Genomic DNA, 26,234 nt, shown 5'->3' on the forward strand with positions numbered 1-26,234 from the left:
GTCAATTGGTTTACAGAAAGTTTCCATACTATATACGGTGAATAACTGTAATAGATCTAACGATACATTTAATGTAATTTTACGGTAAAATACAGTTAAATTCACAGTTTTTGGAAGTGAAAAATAACAATTCATTGTAAAATTTACAGTGAAAAAACGTAAATTGACATTCCCACAATTCCCTGCGTGACACTTCAGATTTGATATATTTTCGTTGAAATAACTCTGTTTCTTCTTAGTTTTTCTCATTTTTATCTAATCAGTTATGTACATTAGGGTTTTATGTTAAATCTAATGTTGTTAAATTAATGTTTATTGCATTTTTAAAATTTCATGCATGTTACCATGATGGTGTTTAGTGTGTGTGTGAATGACACTGTGTGCACCTTCTATATATTAGTATTGTCCTCCTCAGCTTGTGGAAAAGCTGCTTGTGATGAACTCTGATTCATCATGTGACTCTAATCACCACTGTGTTTGGTGACTGTCAGTGTATTATAAAGGTACAAAACAGATATTATTAGTTCTTCATTAGGTTGGTAAATTAACATTATATCAGTTAATGAAATACATTATTTTACCATAAATGTAACAATTTTTTTTTTTTTTTTTACGTTGCTACTGTATTTTTTACGGTAAAGTTCTGGCAACCACAGCTGCCGGTTTTTTACCATAAATTTTACTGGGATTTTTTTTTACAGTGTTGGAAAGACAAGAAACAAATCTATCAAAATAAAAAAACATTAATTTTTTTAATTTATAATTTTTAAATATATATACCCCTTTGTTTAATTGTGTATTCATTTATTTTTGCATTTTTGTTTATTTATTTAAATCTTTTCTTGTTCTATATTTATTTACCTAAGTATTTATTTACTTATTTAATAACTTATGTACCCCTTATTTAATTGTGTATTTATTTATTTTTACAGATCTATCTATCTATCTATCTATCTATCTATCTATCTATCTATCTATCTATCTATCTATCTATCTATCTATCTATCTATCTATCTATCTATCTATCTATCTATCTATCTATCTATCTATCTATCTATCTATCTATCTATCTATCTATCTATCGCATTCTGGGTGACGACCTCAATAGAATCCGTGTAGGTGCACAATCCACCTCTAGATGTCGCTGTGACAAACGTCACACAATATTCTGGAGCTCAAGCGCTTGTCTTCGGCACTCGTTGATTGTACACAAATGTGGACTGGACACATGCTGCTGGATATCCATTCACAGAGTGAGTACACTAGAGATACATGCTGTATCTGTTAACCTAGCGAGCTGACTACCTAGACAGCGACTTTATTCGCGTTTGATGCCCTCAAAAAATGTTTTCTAGTCGAACGCTGAACGCGCATATCTCTGCTGTTTAGGTTGTCAGCTGTCTAGGTTTGTGAAAAAGCCAAATGTTCAGTAAGTGTTCAGTAAGTCGCTGTGGGTTCTCTGTACATTTTGATGGCATGTTTATCTTCTCCATCACTTTTATGGACGGATTATTTCTTATAGTTTATATAATGTACATGTATGTATTAATTTTCGTGGTGTAATTATTCTTTACAATATCTCTTGAGGTTTACTTTGAGAGACTAGAGTGTGAAACTCGGCCTGCTAAAGTTTAAGTGGTGAGCTTTGCTAAAGATTTGAGTGAAATCGTGCCAGAGCTGAAAGCTGTAGATAATGATATTTGACTTTCATTAAAAATACATTCTGTGTCTGAAGAAGCACTTGTGTGATTTAGTTGTGCACATAATGAGGGAGTTATTAAAGTTTGTAAACTAAATTATTTGGGCACTCAACCTTAGAATGAACTCTGGCTCTTCTTTAAAGTACAAAAACAACTGATGTCAAGCAGAGAATTTCCCCGGACTAAGTCAGAGAGCCTTGAAATTTCAGTCAATAGAGCTAATTACAAAAACACCCAGAGGGAAAAAATTACACAACAAGGGCCAAATTCATTAAAGACACAATGGAGGAAAGAAAGAACTTACTTTAGCCATTGATAAGGCTGATTTTTTTTTTTTTTTTTTAATTACTGTTAGTCTTTCCTTTTGAAGTAAAAAAAAAACTCCCTCAAACCCTTGTCTTTTACTGTGTTGTGATGAAGATAATTGTGAGGTGTTTACCTTCAGAATCACTTTTTCAAGCTGATGAATGTTTCAACAATTTAATGATAGTAATTATACTAATTGCAAATTCTCAAAAGCAACTTCCAAAACAAACACATGTGTGACTTAATTCTCTGGAACACAAATGGAGACATTTTAAAGGATTGGGCTGGTCACTCTTTTCCATGCCTGTGCGCTTGGTTGTAGAGTATTTTTGAGTCCGATAGAGAAAATAGTCTGATTCATGCCTAATTTTTTCCTGTTGATCATATTATTTCAGGCCTCCACCTCTCCTTTCAATCCAATCGAAATTTCATTTGAATTGATTGAGGTGTTTATATCAAGGCTTTTCAGTCCGACAGTCATTCAATTATAAATGGTTTATAACCGTACATGTAAACAGCTATTGGGAAGAACATTTAAAGGAATAGTTAACCCCAAAAGGAATATCATCTCATAATTTACTCACCCTCAAGCCATCCTAAGTGTATACGATTTTCTTCTTTCAGCCGAACACAATCAGCGTTCCCAGTTTTTGAAGCTTCAAAAAGCGCATTCATCAATCATAAAAGTAATCCATACGACTCCAGTTGGTTAATAAATGCCCTCTGAAGCGATACGATGTGTTTTTGTAAGAAAAATATCTATATTAAAACTTTATAAACTATAATCACTGTCTTCTGGCAGTCGGAAGGGTGACCTTTCAAAAGCTCCCACTCCAGCTTTCAAATTCAGACACTTACGTGTGTTTTCAAATGGTCCCGTGCATTGACCAGAGGTCAGTGCCAATCAGAGGTGTTTATGAATCTACTCAACAGTGCTCAAAGTGTCACATTTTTTAAATTTCTTGACTTGGTATCGTGGTCGGTACTTCTGACAACACTAGTTTCCCGTCAGATGTCAGGTCAGAGGTCACCCTTCTGCTAGAACTCGACTTTCTCATGAATGCGCGGACGGCTGTTGCTGGAAGCCAGAGATTATAGATTAATATAAAGGTTTAAATATGGATATTTTTCTTACAAAAACCCACCGCTTTGCTTCAGAAGGTATTTATTAACCCACTGGAGTCGTGTGGATTACTTTTATGATCCGCTTTTTGGAGCTTCAAAAATTCAGGCACTATTCAATGTCATTACAAAACTGTGAAGAGCCATGATATTATTTAATATAACTCTTGATTGTGTTTGGGTGAAAAGAAGAAATATACACCAATTCATATACACCAATTCATATACACCAAGGATGGCTTGAGGGTAAACTTTTGGGATTTTAGGGTGAACTATTCCTTTAAATTATTCACAAAAAAAAAATGGCTTCACATGACTTTAAAGCAATTAAAATAAAATGCATAAGTCATATGAACCATTTTTAGGGTACATTTATGGGGATTTTGCATCCTTTTTTGAAGCTGGTTAAAAAAAATTGATTCTTCAAACTGTCTCTTTGTGTTCCATTGAAGAAAGAAAGTCATACGGATTTGATTTGACATGAGGGTAAATTGATGATGACAACTCATCATTTATTGTATTATTTTTTCATTTTTGGATGCACTGCTCCTTTAAGGCCCACCTGCTTGAGTTTCTGGTGCAGTGTCTTTTTGACAGCACTCAGATTTCATCAATAGTTTTGTGGGTGTCAAGTTGGATTAGCCCCTTTTAGTTGCTATGTTGATCCATTTTGGCAGAGTGTTAGGGATGCACCTCTCTACCTGCATTGATCTGTTACTCTCAGCAGGATTGATCCAAGTAATGACATTTTGCACTGTGTTGAGTAATAATTATATATTTATCTTGTATATAAAGCTCAGAGTGGTGTCCTCTCAAACAGTGCTTTCATAATCAGCCAGGATAAGATATCTGCTTCAGGACAGCATACATCAGTCAATGAAATTCTCTTTCTGGTTCTGAAGCTTGAAACATTTCCGTTTATCATTTAAATGAGGTGTTGTTTAAAACTTTAGCTATGTAGCTGTGAAGAATGAATGCACTTTAACATACTTTTAGAAAGAGTACTTCTTATGGAATGAATTTATTTAAGTCAAGTCAAACAGTCGTGTTAATTTCAATTAAATTAAAAACATATGTAATTACATAATAACTTTTAAAAATACTATACTAAATACTATAATACTGTTAAAATACTACCCTGAGCTAAATATACTATTTATGATAAACTAAATATACTTTAATGTAATTTCTAATTAAACTTATAAGTCATGTATTGTTTAAATATATTTAGTTGCACATTTGTAATAATGAAGTTGTAATTACATTTAAAATATAACTTAAAATATAATATTAACAACACACTACAGTTATAATTGTAATACCTTACATGTGCTTTAGTATGTTAGTCAACACATCAACATAAGTGAGCTTCTTTAAAGCATGATGGAAGATAATTAAAACATAAAAGTTTTAATTGGACATTATTACAACATGCATTTTAATGTTTAGGTGTACTTAAATGTGTTATGAAACAGTCATGAAAGTGTACTCTCTGTAAGTGGCCTTTTATTTCAGTAATATTATTTTATATGCAAGCAGGTTTTTAAAAAAAATATACTTTTAAGATTTGAAATACACTTACATTGCACATTCATTGCAAATTTTACAAGGGTTCTTTTCTGAAATTATTAAAATGAGCTAACATGTAGGCTATTATTATTATCATCATTGAATTTCACTCAAGGGATTTATTCAAAAACACTCATTCATTGAAGAATTAAATACTCCTAGTGTTGCTATAGGAGGCATGCAGTGGTTGTTTTATATTTATTTGAAATTATATTAAGCAAAAATACAAAAGTAACACAATATTGTGTCTAAAAGCTTTTGTTTGTTGAGCAATATCACACATGCAAATGTGTGCTGTTGTCTTCTCTTCTCTACGTGGGTGGTTCCTGATCAGAATAATCTGTGGTGTGGAATAGTAATCTGGCTGTGTGAGACTACCCTGAGTTAAACTAGTAACGTATTACAGGAGTAGAGCATAAGTAAGTTGGATAGGAAAAGTTAGTATTCACAGGGCAGTGAGTTCATATAGACAAGACTGTGAAAGAAGGTGAGCGCTGAACATTTCTTCCATGTTTTTATCTTGTATATTAGACATTTTAAATGATCTGTTGTGTTTTAAATTTCAGTGTATTACTTTATCTGTCATATTATAAAGTTTTGATTAGAACATTTAATTTGTCAGATATTCATTCTACAGAAACGAAAGCCTTTTTGTTGTTGTCTCTTTAATATGTTTTTATTTGCTTTCTTCTTCAGTTGATGAATCCAGCTTATTATAAACACGACCATGGATGAATTCGCTCCATTAGATTGCCTTTTGCCTTCAGGTATTTATTCATTTGAAACCAATTTAAACGTCTGAATGTATTTATTCTTGCCCATGCATGGATTTACACTTTGTCTAGAAGAACATAAACATAGTTAATAAATACATCACAGAAGTTCAGCACTGTTACAATGGACTACATTTTACAAAGACTTTAAATTTGCCACTTTGCATGTTCACAGTTATTATAATGTGTTATGTCTTACACGTTATTACTGAATTTTAATGAAAATCTTTTACTTTCAGTGTTTTTTTTTTTATTCACTGAGGATGAGAATAAGATTTTCAAAGGAATGAAATGGTTTCCTATGTCCATCATTTCTGCTTTTCATATGCTTCTCCACAGTGTTTATTCAGGTGTAATCATTTTTTACTCATTTACTTGGTTTGCACAGATGAGACTACACCAACATGAGCATATTGATGATGCCAAATGTCTGTTTTGCATATTTTATCACACAATGTGGATTTCTGGGTGTGTTTTTATTAGATCTGTACATTTATTATTGGTTCTATGAATAGATTAACCTAAAACTGTGCTGTTTACTTGAGCAAAAATTAGGAATTATTAAAACAAGCAATTTAAAGGGTTAGTTCAATCAAAAATTAAAATTCTGTCATTAATTACTTACCCTAATGTCGTTCCACACCCATAAGACCTTCGTTCATCTTCGGAACACAAATTATATTTTTCATAAAATCCAATGGCTCAGTGAGGCCTCCATTGCCAGCAAGACAATTAACAGAAAGGTACTAAAACATATTTAAAGCAGTTCATGTGACTACAGTGGTTCAACCTTAATGTTATGAAGCGACGAGAATACTTTTTGTGCACCAATAAAAACAAAATAACGGCTTTATTCAACAATATTTAGTAACGGATCATTTCGAAACATTGCTTCATGAAGCTTCGAAGCTTTAAAAATCGTATGTTTAGAATCAGTGTTTCGGAGCACATATCAAACTTGTGATTTCAGTAAACGAGGCTTCGTTACGTGATAAGTGTTTCGAAATTTCAATGGTTCACCACTGGGGACTTTGGCAGTTTGATGTACGCTCCGAACCACTGATTCGAAATAAAAGATTCGTAAAGCTTCGTAACTTCATGAAGCAGTGTTTTGAAATCGACCATCACTAGATATTGTTGAATAAAGTCGTTTTTTTGGGGGGGTTTTTGGGTGCACAAAAAGTATTCTCATCACTTCATAACATTAAGGTTGAACCACTGTAGTCACATGAACGGTTTTAAATGTATCTTTAGTACCTTTCTGGGCATTGAAAGTGTTAATTGTCTCGCTGGCAACAGAAACCTCACTGAGCCATCGGATTTTATGAAAAATATCTTAATTTGTGTTCCAAAGATGAACAAAGGTCTTAGGGGTGAAACGACATGATTAATGACAGAATTTTCATTTTTGATTGAACTAACTCTTTAACACATTTCTTTATTTCCAAGTCCAAGTATTCCCAGGCAATGCTGGATGTGACTTAGTTTTTTGCTTTTTAACAAGATGGTAGAAGCAATTTGGCAATCAGCTAATGATCCCACCAGTCAAGTTAACTTTTCACAGAAATGGATAACAGCCCCCCATGCATTAACTGGACAAAACAGCCCCATTTAATCTGAGAGCAATCTACAGCAAAATAATAGATGTCTTCTGGTGGAATTTTTTTATTCATAATTATATCCCTGTCTGGGTAGGTGCACCATAAATACATGACCGGAAAGTAAGTAATCAGGCTCTAATGATTGGCCAAGAATTGCAGCCAAGCTTTTTCAATGTGTCTGAGACCTCCTGTGGTCATTATAGTAATGAATGCATTCTCAATGACTAACATCAACTTTTGTCCTGCTGTTATCCTCCCTGCACATTTTTGCCGGTAAGGTGGTGAAGAAGGTTCATGGTCGAATTTACTAAATGGTTGTACAACTTTATGCCATATTTCACCACGAAACATACATCTTATACCGCTAACTGCAAATAATGCTGTTTAACAAGACATAATAGGCCTTGAAAAAGTGTTTCAATGTGAAAAGTCTTAAAACACGTTTCACTAGATAAGACCCTTATTCCTCGTCTGGGATTGTGTAGAGCTGCATTTAAATTGAAATTTGGACCTTCAACCTGTTGGTAGCTGTTGAAGTCCACTATATGGAGAAAAATCCTGGAATGTTTTCCTCAAAAACCTTAATTTCTTTTCGGATGAAGAAAGAAAGACATAAACATCTTGGATGACATGGGGGTGAGTAAATTATCAGGAAATTTTCATTCTGAAGTGAACTAATCCTTTAAGGTAAAGAATTGGGTGTGAAACCATCAGGAACCCTTTAGTCTCCAGTGCTACGATTTTCCTGAACTGTGACCTACTTGGAGGCTCCAGAAGTACAAGGTGTCAGATTCTCTTTGCTAAGGTAAAATTCTAAAAAACTCTGAAATCCCCACTTAATAAGAATCACAAGCTGAAGTGTTGTGAAATTCATGAAGACTGATTTTTTTTTTTTTTTTTTTAAGGATTTATAGACAGGTAAGTTGAGAGTGACTCCTGAGGGACCAGCACCACTTCCTCTTGTACCATTGTTTGAAGTATTTATCTTCCAGAATCTGACAGTAAGTTTTGGGAGTTCATTTTAAGTCCATTTCCAACCCTGAAAGGTCCATCTTGCTCATTGTTAGTAACAGCTCACACCATGACTCCTCGTCACCGCTGCCATTGTCTGACTTGAACTGGTGCTGATACCTCAAGAGTCACTCTCAACCTATCTGTCCATAAAACTTTTTTAAAAATCAGTCTTCATCTATTTCATGACACTTCAGCTTGTGGTTCTTATTAAGTGGGTGTCATGTTTCAGGATTCCTTGCCATAGCAAAGTCTCTGAGAGCCTGACACCTTATACTTCTGGAGACTCCAGGTAGTTTGGAGTTTTGGAAAATGGTGGCACTGGAGACTAAGAATTAAGGCAAAGAATTAAGTGTGAAACCACCAGAAACTCTTTAAAGTCTTTTGCAGTTAACATGCATTTTTTCTTCTCTACCTGTGACCCTGCTGCCCCAATGAGCATTTCTTGTCCAATGGTCACACCTTAAAGGGTTAGTCCACCCAAAAATTAAATTAATGTCATTTATTACTCCGTTCCACTCCATGTTCCACACCTGTAAGACCTTTGTTAATCTTCAGAACGCAAATTAAGATTTTTTGTTGAAATCCGATGGCTCAGTGAGGCCTCCATAGCCAGCAATGACATTTCCTCTCTCAAACATATTTAAATCAGTTCATGTGAGTACAGTGGTTCAATATTAATATTATAAAGCGACGAGAATATTTTTGGTGCACCAAAAAACAAAATAACGACTTATATAGTGATGGCCGATTTAAAAGCACTGCTTCATGAAGCTTTGGAGCATAAATGAATCATGATTCGGATCGCGTGTCAAACCGCCAAACTGCTGAAATCACGTGACTTTGGCTCTGATTCAACACGCTGATTCATTGTGCTGCGAAGCTTCCTGAAGCAGTGTTTTGAAATCACTATATATGTTGTTATTTTGTTCTTTTTGGCGCACCAAAAATATTCCCGTCACTTTATAAAATTAATATTGAACCACTGTACTCACATGAACTGATTTAAATATGTTTTTAGTACATTAACAGATCTTGAGATAAGGCATTTTTCACTTCCAGGCTTTAACAATTATATATCACTTAAATGATTATATACAAAATCAATAGTAGTTATTAAGATTGATGGGGCTTGGAATTGGTAAAATGTGCTTGGTAAAAAATATGATCAGAATATTGACTTGCCTAATAATGATGGACACGCTGTACAGTATATCTGTCTTTTTTTTTTTTTTTATCAGAATCTCAACTTAAAAGTTGTTTACTCTTGCTTCTACAGAGCTTTTCTCTCCTGTAAAGACCTGTTTTTAGTGTACTTGCTGTACTTAATTTTCACACCGTTTTCTCATAAGGTTCACATACTCAAGAGATTTTGAGACAAAAGACTCAAGAGAACAGAAATACCCTGGAATAGATAGACTCATGTGACCTTACACTTCTCTGAAATGTTCTATATAGCCCTTCAGTGAAATGAAGACTGAAGACATGGCCCAGATTTTTGACCTAGTCCAAAAATACGGCATTCTCAATTCTCATGTCTCAGCATGTGCTTACGATCCTTCGATTCATACATATTCAATAAATGTATATTTAATGGAACTCTGTTTAGAATAAGAAATTGCGTTTCATGTCCTATTCATTCCAATTTGTGAACTAATCAAACCCAGCTTGTTTGTGTTGAATTGCAAATTTGTTGTATCCTAATGAACAGCAAGCTCTCAGCTAATTTGGTATATGATAATTTCTGTGTATTTCAATTGATAATTCCCGGAGAAGAATATTCAAATGTGGAAAACGTCCTTGGTGCCCTACTAAAAGTGTGTGCTGTCAAAAATGTAATTTACAGGAAGAGGAGATCTGTGACTGAAATGTGGAAGAAAAAAAAAGAAGAAAAAAAAAAAAGATTTTGTATAACCGTTGCAAAATACAGATGTTGTTTCTTCTTGAGTTGTCTACCTTTCGCCACTGTCAAGGGTGTTGCGATAGCTCTCATTAGTTTATACAATGTTTTCGCACCTCAGGACCTTGATATTTCCCCAGTCTGTTCCGCAAGATGTGTTTTGTTCACGCCTGCATCAGGATACTTGTGATTTATTCGGAGACTGTTTTGACACGTACACTCACCACATTTCCTCATCCTGTGATGTTGGTGATTCTTTTTTAACATTGTGCACTAAAAAAAAAAACAATGCACTAAAGCTGATGTATGTCCTTAATCCTGCCAGCCTTTATCCACATAGAGACTTCAATTGTGCTGTACGGAGAAACGTTTGATTTGCTTCATGTTAGAATAACTATAATTACAAATGTGTGAGCAGCTTGGCTCTGAAACGTATCACAATTAAATGTGTGAACCCATGCAGTTTTTGATTGTTTGGTGCACTGGGATGCCTTACAGTACATTATTTTGAAGCATAAAAAGCGAAAATTATAATTTTCAAAATTATAGTGTAACCAAATTTTGTTTTCTTCTACAGTATATAGTGTTTCAGACTATATAGTTGGATCAGAAACTGCTTCCCAACAAAAATGAAATGAGAAATTATATTTTACACAAAAAAAAGATGAAAGATTAAGAATTTTCATTTTCATACTGTAATTTATTATTTAATCATTCATTTAAATAAATACTACTATTCAAAAAAATCTGTCCTTCACTGACTATAGTTGATTTTCTTCAGTATCATCAAGAATGAAAGTGATCTTTTACATTTTAGGTGTTTTATAATATCTGTAAAATTAGCTGAAATTGATCTGTTAATATTACACAACTTGCTTTAAATTGCTACACATAAAGCACATCTAGCAGTTGTGAAAATACATCGGAGTTTGTGTTTAGACAATCACCAAAGGCCTTAGCCTGTATTATCACAGTCATTACTCTCTGTTTTCATTAGCTGCTTCTATTTAGAGCTAAATCTCACCAGATGAAGCTAAATATTACAATGTGTTTTTCTCAGTTGCACACTGTAAATGGAAGGACAGAGACTATATCATAACCACAGGATGCTGCTGAAATATTTCTGCTTATTAATGTTCACTTTTGTGTTCTTTCACCAGGAAAACAGAGGATTTGCTTGGTTATCCTGAATCAGCTGGTGGATGAGCGGTACTTCCATGTGCTGTGGAGTAAAGGTATTGATTTTGTGATGAATATCACACATCGGCTTTTGATTTGATGCTTGTCTGTGCTCGTCTGGCTTGCTTGTGAAGTAGAGAATGGTGACATACGTGGCACAGAACTCTCTGGATAAGGTCAGACAGGCCTAATTGGTGATGTATAGAGGCACTGTGGGCTATAAAGCCCCCTATAACCCATAATGCATTAGTCATCTTTTTGATCCCCTGCTGGATGAGGTATGATTATATAACATTTATTTTTCTGTTTGTCTTTATAGTGCTGTGTGCTTTCAGGAACCTTTTTATTTGTTGATCCCAAACAATTTTCAGTTGCAGCCTGAAGTATAGCTCTTGTATTGAATTGTAGATCATGACTAGTTATAAGTTGTGTCCTGAATATTACACACTTATACTATGCACTATGTTCTCTCTTGTTGAAATTGTTGGTGTGACCCAGTGTTGATATTGTTAACTAACACTATTAAAATGGTTTTCGTTAATTGAAATCAATCTATATAAATATTAGATCTTAAAATAACTTGCAAAACTTAAATGAAAATAAGCTGAATCACTAAAATTACTACAACTAAAACTGAAAAAAATATATAAATCAAAGCTGAATAGAAATATGAAAAAAAAACACTAAATAAAAATGACAAGCCTGTTACAAATTTACAGAAAAAATTTAAATGAAAACTGAAAATATAAAATAAAAGCTATATATACACTCAAAATATTAATAAATTTAATGGTATATAATAATACTAAATGAACACTGTTGTGAACACACTATTCACACTATTTATACTGTAAACTGGCATAGCATAAGTATGCAAATATGAATGTTAGAGCTGTCAGTCAATTAAAAACGTAATCTAATTCACTTCATGAAATTCTAATTAATTAATCATATTTATTAATGTATTTTTGCTGTGAAACTTCCTTAACTGAAGATTATTCATTACATCAGACATTGCATTACTGAAGCAGATGACTAAATAATTGAAAAACATTTCTGAACATAAATTATTGAACACCATTTTTAACAAAGGTTTAGGGGGGCATGATTAATTGCATTCATTTTCCTATTGCACTCTGTTTTCATAATTAATTGGACTAATTTTGTGCATTCATTTGATTGCCCTAGTTTTTACATACATGATTTTTCGGGCTCTCAAACCGTTCATCAGTAAAATAAGTCAAGAAATTGCTTTCTACTTGTTTTTCATTTGATGTAGATGCTTCTCTTAAGATGGTTGCCGCTTTTTTATGCGGGTGAGAGTTTGTCAACTATCTTGCGCTAGCTTTTTTTTCCATTTCATAAGCTGATCTCATTTAAAAACTCTTGATCATGTAATTCCTCTGCCCTTGCATCAGAGATTGCTGTGCATTTTTCATGCAGCTTTGCTCTGGAGGCAAAGCAGGTGGGCAAAGAGTGCGTTGCTGGGAGCATGGAAATCATATCCAGATGGTTTTCCTTGAGGGACCAGGGCAGGGAGCTCAGCCCCTCCTCCAGTGAGCCTTAGAAGTGCAGCCCTATGGGCCTGTGGCACCAGCAGCTCCCTATAGGACTGGGTGATCAAAGACCGCTCTTTGCAGATACCAACACATTTTTGGACTCTTGTCAAAACTGCTTTGAAAAGTTCACTTCTTTCTTAGTCTAGTTGTTAGTACTGAATTTAGAACCGGAAATGCTTTGTGCAGAAGTAACTTACTAGTGGATTAGTAGATGTATGCTATATGCTTAGACTTCAGAGTAGTTGCCATACTTAATTCAAAACTAGCAAAAACAAGGCTGTGAGGAACAGTTTGTTCATTATATTGTAGTTTGTTACTTGTGTGTCCATCATCCTACTGTACTTTTTGCTACTCACAGCCTTGTCTTTGTTAGCATCAAAATAAATATGCCAACTACTCTCAGGTCTATTTCTGTTTTGTACCCTACACTCCAAAAAATGACGGGTTAAAAATAACCTAAGTTGGGTTAAAATGGACAAACCCAGTGATTGGGTTGTTTTGATCCAGTGGTTGGGTTAAATGTTTGACTCAACCTGCTGGGTAGTTTTATTTATTTCATCTAACTCAATTAAAAAAAAAAAAAAAAGCTATATTGCTCACTTAAAATGAATCCAAAAAGGTTGGAAATTAACATTTATTAATATGTTTAATAAATAATAATTAAGAAATAAACATTTATTATATTGCTTATTAATAAATGTTCACCTTTTGATTATAACTCTTGCCTCTAGCAAGAGTCATAATCAGTATATTATTTTTTTATATACAAAATTTATTTTGGCTTCATTTTAAGCCAGCCGTATAGTATTTATTAAATAATAGATGAGTTAAATGAAACTGACAAGCAAGTTGGTCAAACATTTAACCCAACCACTGGGTTTGTCCATTTTTAACCCAACTTGGGTTATTTTTAACCCAGAATTTTTTAGAGTGTAGTACCATTCAAAAGTCTGGGTTGGTAAGATTTCTTTTTATGTTTTTGAAAGAAGTTTCTTGTGCTCATCAAAGCTGCATTATTTTATCGATAATTCAGTAAAACCATTAATATTGTGGAATATTATTACAATTTGAAATTCTGATTTCTTTTTTCATATATTTTAAAATGTGATTCTTATGATGGCAAAACTGAATTTTCAGCATCCTTACTCTAGTCTTCAGTGTCACATGATCCTTCATAAATCATTCTAATATGCTGATTTGGTGGGTTTTGGTGGGTCTTATTATTATAACAGTTGTGCTGTGTAGTATTTTAGGGGTAACCATGATACATTTTTTTCAGTATTCTTTGATGAATAGAAAAACATTTATTTTAAAATTTTGTAACAATGTTATTTATTACAATGTAAATGTCTTTACGGTCACTTTTAATCAATTTAATCCATCCCTTCTAAATAAAAGTATTAAATAAAAAAAATTCTTACTGACCCCAAAGTTTTGAAATGGTAGTGTATGTAAAACCAGAACTTTCCCTCAGACAATTGGTATGTAACAAGTGGAAAAATCATTTTTGATGTGCCCAACTCAAATCTGTTTAGTTTTTTTGAAGTGTGAACAGCAAAAAACACATGAAATACAAAGTTTACAAACCCAATCCAAACCACATGAATCTTATTTTTAACCTTTTTTTTTTTTTTTTTTGCATTGTCAGAATTTTTACATTTATATTTTTTATGGAGCTTCTTTTACACTCATTTTCATTCACTCTTTCATCATATAGACGACATTAACTATGTAGTGAATGTAAATTAGTGTACAAGTCAGTGGTTTTGGATATGAATTTGTGTGTAAAATGTCACTTATGTTGTCTCACACACCTTATTAGTTCAGCACCATGGTGAGATGTCACGCTACTATAGACATGAGCAGAGGCAAAACTTCCACACTTACACTCTTAGTTGCTGTACGAGAAAGTCTCTTGCTATTCTGCTGACATCATCAGTGATATTCATCACACCTGACATTGACTACACTGTCAAAAACAAATTTCATCACTTGCAAAATGACAGTGTGGACTGTCATTCTTAAAGTTTGAATTTGAAAATCAAATCAGATTTGTTGAAGCCTTAGTCACCTCCTGTACGCTGTTCCTCTCCAGCCTCATCTAACACTGGTGTTTTAATGAAGGAAATGCTTCAAACTTCCTGTTTTGATAAAAACTTGGTGTGTTGAAGAATTGACAGTGCTACAGAAATCAAACACACTCTAGTATGCCAATTTTCTCTCCTGTCCAGAAACCTTTTTCCACATATTGTGGTATTTGAAATCACTATTATTCTTCCTTCTGTTTTGAAAAGTGTGAAAGGGCCTGCGTTTGTTTTGCAACACAGCAATAGAGTTTTGGCAGTGTTCTTTTTTTAATGTTTTTGAGCGTTTTGGTCAATGAGATGATTATGAGTTTGGATCACTTCATGGATCACTTGAAGTTTTGTTGGGTTACCATTGTGGTGAAGAGTAGCGCCTGTGGTTAGGTCAGGAATGGGCTGCAGAACTTCAAAGCTATATGTACTGAATGATTAACAGTTCATGCAAGTAAATAATAGTGGTAGTTTCTTTGATGGTTACATTAGAGCATGCTAATGTGCTATTGCTAACTAAAACTTAAGCTTAAAGAGTAGGTGCGCTATTTTAATGATCTAAGCGCATGGTCTGAAAAGCAAGTGCACTTAGGGTGTGTCCGAATCCACTTTTGGTAGTTTAAGAACCAAAAAAATGGCACTTAGGGTGTGTCCGAATCCACTTTTGGTCGTTTAAGAACCAAAAAAATGGTTGCCATATCCGGCGCATGGTCTAAAAGGGATGTCCCTATTCTCTTAATGAGTAATGGGTGTGTTTTGTGTGTAACGTGCAATAAACCAATCAGAGTCAGATCTCCCTGTCCATTTAAAAGCCAGTTGCGTTCACGCCATGGAGGTTTCGCTATTTACATGGCGGAATTTGCAAGCGGAAAACTGAACGCTTGTCTAGTGAAGAAACAGACCTGCTCATGCACGAAGTTAAAGCATGCGAGCAGACCATCTACAGGAAAAGCTGGATTCCACCTAAACATTTTTATCTTTATGCACACAATAATAATCTTTTAGATTGTAATCCTTTTATTTTTAATATTTTGCATGTTTGTGCGCTGCTGCGCATCCGTGTGTGTGTAATAAGCAGAATGTATGTGCGCTGTGCACCCGCATATAGGCGCATATTACCAACACACTCTTTAAATAGCAAAACAAATACTGCGCCATTGACTTTAGACCAGGTTTTTGTTGCTCAATGCACAGTCATTTTGTGCCAACAATGCACCTGAAAACACCTCGTTTTCATACCAGCACGCCCATAGGCACAAATGCATTTGATATTTAAACAGTGTGGCGCAAAATGTGAAAATGATAACTGCTTCGGGCTGAAACTAGCAAAAAACCAACCTGGTCTCATAGGAGAGACGTACCCGTGGGCATGTTTTCGCGAGACACAAAATTACGTTCCGACGAGTACGTCTCGCTGCAGTTTCCGACAGAAACGAACGCTAGAGGCCGGTGAAAGGTGACTGACGGCAAAAAAAAAAGAGAGCTCAAAGAGAGATCTAAACGAGCTGAAAAACGGTACACGTTCGTGGATGCTTCTTATGTCACGTTTGCTTTTGTTAACACTATCGGGTAGGTTTAGGCGTAGTGTCGGTGGGAAGTTATTTTAAAACGCAACGGAGCGCGGCGATTCGTCTAAAAAGCAACGTCATAAAAACGTACCGCATTCACCCTATTATCTGCTCCGACAAAAAAATAAAAATAAAAGGAACACGCTTTTAGCGCCACTCAGTGGACATTTTGCATCAAAACTGCAGCGTTATGTACGCGACTCGCGAAAACGTGCCCACAGGTACGTTTTCGTCATGAGACCAGGTTGCAAAAAACACCTACATTGCGCCGGGTGTATGATAGAGCCCTAGGTGTTAGTTTATTCAATATTTCAATTAAATTGTAATTAGCAAGTTTGTGTAGTACAAAATAAATTTAAGTTCTATTAAAATAATTTTTGAGTTGTTTACTTGAATGTTTTGAGTATTCTGAACTTATCGGGTTTTACAACCACTGCATCAAAATAATAGAAAAATGAGAAACATTATGGTAAACAATAGTTTTAAGTACAGTGGACTTTAATAAACATAAACTGAAAAATGTTATTTAGACTTAATTATAATTATTGTTTACTTAAATTTGAGCATTCTGAAAAAAGTCATTTTCAATTGTAATATTTCAAAATATTTTCACTGTATTTTCGATCAAATAAATGCAGCCTTGGTAGAGACTTCTTTCAAAAACATAAAAAAATCTTACTGACTCCAAACTTTTGAACAGTAATTTATACATTTAAAATTTAGTTTTTCTCTTCCAGGAAAATGGAGTTAAAATATTGATGACTCATTTTGTACTCCACTAGTTTATTGTCCAATCAGATGCTCTCTAGAAGGAGAAATGCCTTCTGCAACAGACAGCAAGTATCAAATGAATTGTGTCTGTAAAAAAGTCTATTAAAAATACATTCTGCTCAAGCGTCTTATTTCAAAGGAAAAACAAAATTATAGACTTAAATTAAAAGTTTTGTAGTCATTCTCTTTCTCTCAACTCTTTTGAGCATAAAGAAGGCATCTTAAAAGGCAAACTAACCTTCCATTTTGCTCGTTGACCACTCAGCCCTCTTTGATTTACAGAGGCCACAGGCTTCACTTCACTTCCGCTGCCAAAAGACATTAAATCAGCGACAGCAAAGTCTGCCTCATCAATATTTGTCCCCCATAAAACACCGACCGAGTAGCAAAAGTTCATGACAGGAAGAGGAAGCACCGCTGGTGGATTATGAAGTGTTTATTTACAAGGTTATCTGTCCTGCACCAGGGCTTCAGTAGTGAGAATTCAAAGATGATTTACCCCCTCCCGCATCTCCGTCCGTCGTAATGCTGCCTCACTAAAAAGTGAGAATGGTTGGTTGTTTACTTTTGGAGGGCCCCACCGCAAACTCTTTTTTTAAGGTTCAAAATTAATTCATTTTATAGATTAAATTAATTTTGATTGTAATGACTCACTGATTCTTTGTTCATTACCTGTTTGACTGATGCCAAAGATGGTGATTCTTAAATTCAAAGCTTTAGGCAAAGCAGATCATGTTCATCATCTTGCAGTTGTGATTGAACCCACAGGTTAGATATTCACAGCACATTTAAAACTGAAAGCAGTTTAAGTGCCGTCGATTCTCAAGATTCATGGCCAAGGATGTTATACTATTACCTATAGTGCTCTGCATGTGGTTAAGTCTTCATTTTATTGAAGTCTTCATATTAATATATCTGCCTGGTGTCGGAATAATGAGTCATTTGCATTCAGCCCGGAGCTTTCAAGTCTTGCTCCTAGCTGGAGTTCGCGGCTACACTGAATTACGCCCTGTTTTCCGGCTAGAGATGTTGCATGCTGTTTACTTTGATGGGATCTTTACAGAACAGCTTCTTTGATTCACCTCCCGAGACTGCATTGAAAACGCCAATGTAATCACACTATGAACAAATAATGATGTCTTTTCCAGACCAATTTAGCTGTCTGGGAACTAATGAATTACTGGCCTGGATGCATCATCATGAGGCATATTTTCAACTGAAGAGAAAATGATTTTGTGTCTTTGTAAGTATATATTATGTGGGTCATTACAGAGAGTCGTGAACCTTGCACCATTGTAAAAATAAATAAATAATACTATATATATATATATATTTTATATTTATATTTATACAACTGTTCTGTCTGGTTCTCGAATCTGATTGGCTGATAGCCATGCGATATTTCAGTGATAACAGCACTCCTATTGCCTTTTCACCGTTTGTATCACTCCGCTTGAAGTGACCGTCATGGCGGCCGATCAAATCAACCGTAATTTTTACAAATACTACTTCTTGTACCACGAACTGTAGTTTTAATAGTTTTTTAGGCGAGAATGTAGTTGTTTAGACCTGAAATATGTGACTCATATTTAATAACAGCGCCTATTTTACAATTTGTTTTGACGTTTTCGGAGATGCAATCTCGAGTGCGTCAGCGGCCGTTCAGTGCTTCTGTAACCGCCGAGAACAGCTTCATCTCAGCCAGTGCCTCGGGGATTTGCCGCTGGCTCTTATAGTGGTTAAACACAAGACATAATTCAATTTGAGTACATAGAAGGGGCAGTCTTTGGTCTTATTAATCTATTATTTGTTACAGAGCAAGTCGAATTGTGCTATATTAAATTTGATAATAATAAACGTTACGTTACATATAGCACATTGACTACAACTAGACGGGGCAGACTCTTATCCGCTTCAAATATGTAAAACATTAAACTTTATAAACACGTTTTTTTGAGTAAAGAAAACGCTTTACAAGGTTTTTTTTTTTTCAAACATCAGATCTTTATTTACCTTTGCATTGCACAGAGATGTCCAAACTGCGTGCGCACTTCCTTCACGAGGTGAGGCGGATTAATGAGGTTTGATTGACAGTTTGAGGATCCAATGGAGTTAGGAGGTTTTGTCACAAGCTCTTTAAAATTCTTTTAATTTGTTAAATATTTGTAAAACCCACATACCAGCGTAAATGGTGACCTATTTTTTTTATAACTAGTGCTTTATGTTTGACTGAACTGTACAAATGTGCTTATATGTTGTTCAATAAATATTATTTTATATAAATATGTCCATTAAGTAATATGGATTGAGTGAACATTACATTAATACGCCATTAGATGGCGGCAACACTTTACAGGAGAATTAGTCAGTGAGACTTTTAAATTGAAAGGAACTTTTGCAAAAGGAAGTTGTTTTAGCGCTGTGGTGTTATGGATGGAAAATACCCAAAGCTGAAAAAAAGACAAATACAAAGATCGCTTACCTCAGCGGACATTCAAACGGACTTGTATAAAGGATGTAATATTATGGACATCGACTTGATGAATGAATGTAATGCAATTTACCAGACACAGGTAATAGCCTACTCTCTCTCTCTCTCTCTCTAATACTGTAGAAAATTCAATGTGTTTCAATGAAGCGACTCAACGTTCCTTCGTTACTAGATCTAAAGTGACATTTTAGAGTTAGTAATGGAGGCTTGGTTCAACTGTGAACTTGAGATTTGAATCCGTGGCGAAGGAAGTAGTGCTGCACAAAAGAGGGTTTTAAAGACACTCCGTTGTTGTTCTTATTTATTTACACACTCGTGCCGTCGAACTGTTGTATAAACGCAATATCACACTCGTAGCCCGCTACGGACGAATCACAGCGTGCTGATATACAGCCATATCGCACGGCTACTCGTGTGATATTGCTCATTTATATGTGTGTATGTATGTATATATATATATATATATGTATATGTATATATATATATATATGTATATGTATATATATATATATATGTATATGTATATATATATATATATGTATATGTATATATATATATATATGTATATGTATATATATATATATATGTATATGTATATATATATATATATGTATATATATGTATCTGTATATATAGATATATTTATATATGTGTATATATATATATATCTATATGTGTATATATATATATATATATGTATATATTTGTAGATATATATATATATATATATATATGTATATATGTATATATATATATATATATATGTATATATGTATATATATATATATATATATGTATATATGTATATATATATATATATATATATGTATATATGTATATATATATATATATATATATATGTATATATATATATATATATATATGTATATATGTATATATGTATATATATATATATATATATATATGTATATATGTATATATATATATATATATATATATATATATATATATGTATATATATGTATATATGTATATATATATATATATATATATATATATATATATATATATATATATATATATATATATATATATATATATATATATATATATATATATATATATATATATATATATATATATATATATATATATATATATGTATATATGTATATATGTATATATATATATATGTATATATATATATATATATATATATATATATATATATATATATATATATATATATATATATATATATGTATATATGTATATAATATATATATATATATATATATATATATATATGTATATAATATATATATATATAGATGTATATGTGTGTGTGTGTGTATTATTGCTTTTTTGATTAATAATTTTATCATTTTGCACTAACAAACTACTCTTTTAATGTTAAATAGTCTTAAAGTACCCCTGTGTTGAAAATCAAGTTTTAATGTTGTTTATACTGTATGTCTATGTCGTGTTTTTAATATGCTTTATAAGACAAACCATGTGCAAATTCAAAGTCAACACCATTGCTGAGTATTTTTGTTTTAAACTGCAGTGAACTAAAGACAGTTTCAAAAACACAGTTTGAAATCGCTGGTGTTTGTGACATCACAAACTACCTTGTAACCAATCACGTCAATGTGCTTGCAGGCTTTAGCATATCATTAACCATGACCCGGTATATTTTTCTGTTGATATAAAAATTCAGGTAGATTTATCAATATAGTGGGTGTATGATGTATATTACAATGTTGAACTATATTCCTTTCTCCACTGATGTTCTGAGTTGTGCAAAGCGTTTCAAGGATACTGATTGTTAGAAGGCAGACTGAGATGGCGAAAGGGAGCATGGTTTAACACATTATTATCTGTTTGATAACATAGTCAAGCAAAATGCCAATCATTAAAGGTGCCATCGAATGTTCTTTTACAAGATGTAATATAAGTCTAAGGTGTCCCCTGAATGTGTCTGTGAAGTTTCAGCTCAAAATACCCCATAGATTTTTTTTAAATAAATTTTTTAACTGCCTATTGGGGCATAATTAGAAATGCACCGATTCAGGTTGCTGTCCCTTTAAATTGCGCGCTCTCTGCCCCCGAAGCCTGCGCTTGCCTAAAACAGTGCATAAACAAAGTTTACACAGCTAATATAAACCTCAAAATGGATCTTTACAAAGTGTTCATCATGTATACTGCATGCATGCGTCGGATTATGTGAGTATTGTATTGTAAAAAAGCCATACCATTGTGCAGCATTTACCTCAGTAAGTTGACCGAGTGGATCTCTGAGCTCATGCAAGTGAGTGGAGGCGGGGCTAATTAGCATATTAATAGGTCCACGTATACTAAATGCAAGGGTGTAGAGTTACATTCAAGCTATTTTAAGGTATGAAGATTTTTTTTTCACAGGAAAAAAATGTTTACATTTGTCATTTTGGTGATCAAAGATGAGTTTTAATGTCTTAATTCATTAAATTCATTTAGGGGCTTTTATCAGCATGGATGGATGGATGATGTATGGATAGACAGGTTGATGGATGGAAGGATAGATACCATTAATTTGCTATGATGAGTTTTTTATTTATTTATTTAATGCAAAAAACCTTTAACATCTTTCCAGTTTTCTTGTTACAATAATAGAATGTTCATTTGAAGACTTTTGTCATGTGTTTCATTGATCTATAATTGATTGCCAGCCCTTTTTTTGTGTAGTTAATGCCTTGCTGATTTATCGAGTGGTGCAAGTATGATGTCAGAACCCGGAAGACTAATTCGCCGCTGGTTCCTTAGAGATTTTCCTATAGAGTTTTATAATGGGTTTTTTCGATTTTTGTGTAAAATAAAGCCTGTGGTAAACAGAACTTTTCTTTGATAACATACCCGTAGTGAAAACGCAGTTGTGTCCATTTTTTGAAAACATTTTTAATAAGTAACTAGACAAGACAGCTTGGGATGTGAGTGTGGGCAGTGTACATTGTAGAACAAAACGTCAATGTATCGTCAAGTTATGTTTACCACAGGCTTTATTTTACTTATTGAAAAATCCCATTATAAAACTCTCAGTAGCTTATGTCAGTCAGTGATTGACATAGAATAGCCTTTAAACTGCAGACACTGCAGTACAAATGCAAGGTTGACTGAGATATTGTAGAATGTAGTCTATTAAGACATTGTTTAGAAGTCTAGACAAGTGGGAGAACAGACAGTAAGGGCAACAGAAGTGTCATTTCTTTGGCATCCAAAGCAAGATGACCCTTACAAGCATTCACAAAGTGTATTATCACATTTTCACGAGTGCAGAAACTTATTCCGTCATTGAAGGTGGCGTGTAAATTGAATGTGAATGTTCTTTTGTTGTTCAAGCGCTTCCATCCCCTCCTGTGTTACCAGTCTCTCCTGGTGTTTAACTGTTGTTTTTTTCCATTAATTCTCCTCATGTTTTTATTCTAAAAAGTTGTTTTAACAGTATGCCCAAAGCTATTGTGTCCATTAGGATTGCTGCAGTGTCTTGCAGACGCATTCCATTATTCATGAGGCATATGATGCAATTCTCTTCCCTTGACGCTTGGCCATAAACCAACTGTGCTGACAAGATTACGCTTCGTCATGACATGATCTTTGTGACAATTCCTCACTCTCATAAGCATAACATCTGAGTGATTGTCCCAGGAAAAAAATCTTTGTTTCATGCAACCGTGAAAATGTTCCCTCCCTTTTTCACGTAACTTATTTGAAAAACAAACAAAACAAAACATAAAAGTCCCCTTTGTTTGTTTATAAATGCAGTACTGTTGGGTTTGTGTTGTTTTAAATAATAGGATTGCAGGCTTATAACCAAGCTACTTGATAAATGGAGGAAGAAAAGTCTTCAAAGGAAAGCAGTCACTCTCAAAGCACCTGGTTTAAAATAACTAATTTATTCAGTGAAAATGCACAGTGTTTTAAATTCCTGTTTGTTACTTCTTGCTGTTGTCTAGAGAGTGAATCCCACATCTGGGTGCTTTAGTTCATCAGCTACAGAAAGTCAAGAGCGCTTCCTCTGAACTTCTGCTCATGTTAGACTTCAAAGTTGGCAGGATTAACATTTTAATGTCACTTTTAATTTTTTTTTTTTTTTTTTTGTGCATTACCAACTGAGCATATGCTGCGACATCTTTCCAAGATTTGTAAGCCTGCACTGAATTCACAAGCTAAAACTGAATCTCAGGTAACACTTCACTTGAAGCCTGTTTATAGTGCTTTGTAAAGGTTGTCATAGTACGTCTTTTCATAATTTTATTAATAGTTATTGTTTTTGTTTTTTTTACTTAAATATTTATATTTATTTGTTTAAAATATTTATTTATAAATATATTGATGATGAATATAAATATATTAATAATATATTTTTTATATAATATTAATTCTATTGCATTTAATATTTTATTTATATATACATATATATATATTAGAGGTGGGCATAGATTAATTTTTTTAATCTAGATTAATCTAGATTAATTTTGGAATTAATCTAGATTAATCTAGATTAAAATGGCTCATTTGAATTCTGCCGAAGACATTCAGAATATGTGAGATACCCAAATTGTCCCTGCGTCCCAATGTCCATATTATCCATCCTAAATAGTATGTGAGATTAAAATAAGTGTGTGCCAAAGCATAGTATGTTGAAAAGAGTATGCCAAAACACCCCGGATGGTCTACTATTTCCGGTAGATTTTCGAAGTGTGGATCCGTGCACACTATAAAGGCTAATATTGCCCACAACCCATTGCACGTTGTACGAGGATTCAGTTCAGAACTACAAACACGAGTAAAAAGTGTTAAAAACTACAAAACATGACGAATATGCACGATGGACGCTGAGAGGTTGTTTGAGTGACTAATAATCAGTTCAAACTGATAGAAAATATTTATTTAATGTTATATGTGTTATTTTTCATCTGCAAATACCAATGTGGACTTTTATAAAGATCTGATTGGCCATTAACTTTTAAATGCATCTTTATGCATTAATATGAGGAGAGTTCTCCACATGAAAGACTCGCGACTGCAGATCAACGTGCTGCATTTCTCTCCGATACGGCAGGAAATTAGCTAAATGAAATGTGGAGGATGTAAGATGATTGACAGGGAAGTTTACGGTGACTGGATGCGACAGAGAGCAAAGACGCAACTGTATGACGTGATAGTATGTCCCAAAGCTTGTCTACTCTTTTGCTACACACTCAAAAGTAAGTACTTTTTGTTCACAGAAAGAGTAACGTTACATATTTTAGGGCGTAGTATAAGTAGGCGAATTGGAACGCAGCAAATGACTAGAGAAGATTAACCTCAGTGGAGTTAAACTTTTGTATAGGTTATATTTTGTATATTGACATCTTACCGCGTTTGAAACAACACTGATTCTCATGTTCATTCATGTTTATCTGATGCTATAAATGGCCTGATAAGAGATGATGAGTTTACGAGCCTCTTGAGCTGAGGCGCTACAGCAATGTCACCACCATGGTCACGACACATTAAAGAAAACGGGTTTTATTGTTTGAATTTCTTAAAAAACTACACAGTTTTAAAGCTGGGACTTTGTTAAATATCATAAGTTACCTGCTTTGTCTTGTCAGTGTCCTCTGCTCCGTGATGCATTTATCACTGTGTGACGTGACGGGCCTGACAGCACCACGGCTTGTCGACCAAAGCAACAGTAACTAAGGGGGGCTGGTGGTTCTTTGCGAAGGGTCAGTTCGGCTAGGTATACATCCGCGCTAAACTATCAAGGTGAAAGTCATCATAACTTGCGTAGAATAGACCCAGCTCCCAACCCAACTTTGAGAATAGATTAACGGCGATATTTTTTTTATCGCCCGATAAGAGTCTCGCGTTAACGCAGCACGTTAACGCCGTTAACGGCCCACCACTAATATATATATGAATATATATATATATATATATATATATATATATATATATATATATATATATATATATATGAATATATATATATATGAATATATATATATATGAATATATATATATATGAATATATATATATATGAATATATATATATGAATATATATATATATATATATATATATATATATATATGAATATATATATATATATATATATATAACAATTATATATATTTTATATATTTATTATATTGTATATAATGATATAAATTACTATTTATTACTATAAATTACTGTATTGCATTATACATTTATATATAGGCCTACAATGAAAAGTTATAATGCAAAACGTTAAAATATTTTTCATGTTTATTTATACACAATTTCATATCAAAGGTAATATATAAAGACATCACTATATGACATATGATGTATTACACAGATCAATATTTATTATGTAGATTTGGTTGTCATATCCCTCGTCAAAATCAGTGGCATGTTTTACTGGATTTAGCTTCCTACTGGCTTTACCTTGAAAATGACAAGTCTCACCATGCTTATCAGAATCAATGATGATCCTGACAGGACAGACTGACCTTCATCCTGAAATGATTAGTGCTTTCGCGAAAGGCACAAGGGAGCCATTACTGTCAGCCTGGCCATGATCTAGAATAATCTATTTGTTTTCATTTCAGCATGTCAGCAGTTACCGAGATGGGCTCTGAA

The 26,234-nt window shown here is 33.6% G+C and overlaps 1 protein-coding gene across 2 annotated transcripts in view; it reads left to right on the forward strand.

Moving 5' to 3' along the window:
- The first annotated feature begins 1,177 nt into the window (after positions 1-1,177).
- The window catches only part of tpk1 (thiamin pyrophosphokinase 1), an 84,526-nt gene continuing 59,469 nt past the window's right edge, over positions 1,178-26,234 (forward strand). The window contains exons 1-3 of one of the 2 annotated variants that reach the window (XM_067378403.1): positions 1,178-1,253; positions 5,394-5,464; positions 11,143-11,217. In XM_067378403.1, coding sequence (XP_067234504.1) covers positions 5,425-5,464; positions 11,143-11,217 — 115 coding nt within the window. In that variant the 5' untranslated portion in view covers positions 1,178-1,253; positions 5,394-5,424. The other variant, XM_067378404.1, reaches the window with a different exon arrangement.

The sequence above is a fragment of the Chanodichthys erythropterus genome, chromosome 23 (genome assembly GCF_024489055.1).
Source record: "Chanodichthys erythropterus isolate Z2021 chromosome 23, ASM2448905v1, whole genome shotgun sequence".
NCBI lineage: Eukaryota > Metazoa > Chordata > Actinopteri > Cypriniformes > Xenocyprididae > Chanodichthys > Chanodichthys erythropterus.